We start from the raw sequence: 2,718 nt of genomic DNA, 5'->3' as shown, positions 1-2,718 counted from the left end.
TAGAGTGGGCTGCTGGTGTGGGGCCCCAAAGTCAACAGCTTGGATCTCCCATGTGTATCTGCAGACATAGTTGTCTGAAAAGTCCACATGGATCAAGGTCTCCTCCATTGCCATGTTTTTCCTGAGCTCACGGCAGTAGGTGTATTGCTGTTTAATGTTGAACAGGAGTTTTCTTCAACTTGTGAATGTAGTTCACGGCTCAGGAAAATAAGATTTTGATGTATATTACACCTGTATATTACACCTGTATATTACACCTGTATATCAGACCTGTATATTACACCTGTATATCAGACCTGTATATCAGACCTGTATATCAGACCTGTATATTACACCTGTATATTACACCTGTATATTACACCTGTATATCAGACCTGTATATTACATCTGTATATTACACCTGTATATTACACCTGTATATCAGACCTGTATATCAGACCTGTATATCAGACCTGTATATTACACCTGTATATCAGACCTGTATATCAGACCTGTATATCAGACCTGTATATTACACCTGTATATTACACCTGTATATCAGACCTGTATATCAAACCTGTATATCACACCTGTATATTACACCTGTATATTACACCTGTATATTACACCTGTATATCAGACCTGTATATCAGACCTGTATATCAGACCTGTATATTACACCTGTATATCAGACCTGTATATTACACCTGTATATCAGACCTGTATATTACACCTGTATATTACACCTGTATATCAGACCTGTATATCAGACCTGTATATTACACCTGTATATCAGACCTGTATATTACACCTGTATATCAGACCTGTATATTACACCTGTATATTACACCTGTATATCAGATCTGTATATCAGACCTGTATATTACACCTGTATATCAGACCTGTATATTACACCTGTATATTACACCTGTATATCAGACCTGTATATCAGACCTGTATATTACACCTGTATATCAGACCTGTATATCAGACCTGTATATCAGACCTCTATATCAGACCTGTATATCAGACCTGTATATCAGACCTGTATTTAACAGCATCCTCATGTTTCTTCTCTCTCATGTCCTGTTTTATTTCTATCTCACTTGCTTCATTGTGCATTGTTGGGAAAGAGCTCACAAGTTAACGTTTCACTGTACTGTTTTAGACCTGCTTCATCCTGTGCATGTGACAATAAAACTTAACTTGAAACTCCTTGTTCTGCCCACAATGTTTCATTTGCTCCCTTTGGAAACAACACTGCTGGTGTATCTTGCTTTACTTATGAAAATCTTTTGACAGATTTCTCACGGAGGTTGACCGTCCGGAGGTTCCCGTAGCAGGAGTCACAGAAGAGCCGTTGGTTCCGTATTCTGACCTCAGCTCCGACCTCCGATGCGCTCAGCAGCTCGGACTTACAGATGATGCACCTGAAACAGGTCAAATGATAAACGAGCCCCAGGGACTCGATGACCATGGCGTCTCCCTTGACCAGTGCCGTGTCACAGAACGTACAGATTTTCTTGCCACTCACTGTCCTGCTGCTTTCCTGCCCAGACAGGAGTGACTGGGAGTTGGTGCCAGGGGAAGGGGAGGAGGAGGGGGAGGGAGAGCGCTGGGACCATGAAGACTGGTTGCTTCCAACCCCGGCTCCTCTGAGGGAGCTCATGGAGAGAGAGGACATCGTTGCTGAGCCGGAATAACCTCCGACCCCGCCGATGTAGGTGTTGAGGGCAGAGTGAGGCCAACTGTAGTTGAGAATGGAGGAGGTGCTTTCCGGTGTCCACGACGAGCGCCAGGAAGAGCAGATGTCCAGGTTGTCGAGAGACTTGCCTTTCCTGATGGGTCCGGCGGCAGGGTGCTTGCTGCTGGAGCACTGGCGGATCCAGCTGTTGTCGTTGCGTAGTCTGACTTTTTTTTTCATCCCCTGCAGGATCTGCTGCTTCTCCAGCTGCGCCTTGGGCAGGATCTGCTGCTTCTCCAGCTGCGCCTTGGGCAGGATCTACTGCCCCTTTATCCACGATGCCTCACCCAGCCCGTCACTGCTAGTCACTTTGATCTCTGGTTTCTCCACATGGTCCAGCTCAGGAATGGATTTGCACTTTTCCCTGTCTGCCATGGATGTCTCAGGCTGGACCTTGCCGGTATAGCCATAGGAGTCCCCCATCGATTGCTGCTGCTTCTCCCTCTCTCTCTCCCTCTCCTTCTCTCTGCACTGTTGTTCCTCAGCCTCCAGGTGCCCTCTCTCCTCTTCCCTAATGTCCTCCTTCCTCGTCTGCCACCTCAGCCCCTCCTCCTGTCCCTGTCTCCTTCCCTCTTCCGCCTGCTCCTCTCTCCTCTTCTTCTCCAAGGTGTTTCTCTGTAGTACGACTTCTTCAGTGACATCCACCATGACGTGTCTCCTCAGTGCTTGTATTATATAGTGCTTCCTAACGTGTTTCTCACAGTAGTAGACAGAGCAGGTCAGACAAAGCTTCATGGCTTTGCGCTCGGAGCAGATGTCACATGGTTCTCCTGGTCTGGTTATTGATCAGAGAAAAGAAAAGAGGAATGACCTACTAATCACATACATGGGTCAATAAAACATATGTTAGATTTACTACACGTTCTATCAAATACATGATCCTCCCACAATGCAGCTGTTGCTGCAGGATGAAGTTGGTGAAGAGAAACTGCAGAAACTTGCAGTCGACACTTCATGACCTTTGATCACATGATTTTTTTCTAAAGTTCATGCAT

General features: G+C 45.6%; 1 protein-coding gene across 1 annotated transcript; it reads right to left on the bottom strand.

Annotated features, from left to right (window-relative positions):
- Nucleotides 1-912: 912 nt before the first annotated feature.
- LOC139575190 (LIM domain only protein 7-like) lies at nucleotides 913-2,488 on the bottom strand. Its single transcript, XM_071400189.1, has one exon. The coding sequence runs from the start codon at nucleotides 1,901-1,903 to the stop codon at nucleotides 1,262-1,264; it is 642 nt and encodes a 213-aa protein (XP_071256290.1). The 5' UTR covers nucleotides 1,904-2,488; the 3' UTR covers nucleotides 913-1,261.
- Nucleotides 2,489-2,718: the final 230 nt, after the last annotated feature.

The sequence above is a fragment of the Salvelinus alpinus genome, chromosome 5 (genome assembly GCF_045679555.1).
Source record: "Salvelinus alpinus chromosome 5, SLU_Salpinus.1, whole genome shotgun sequence".
Classification (NCBI taxonomy): domain Eukaryota; kingdom Metazoa; phylum Chordata; class Actinopteri; order Salmoniformes; family Salmonidae; genus Salvelinus; species Salvelinus alpinus.
This window is presented reverse-complemented; position numbering and strand designations above follow the sequence as displayed.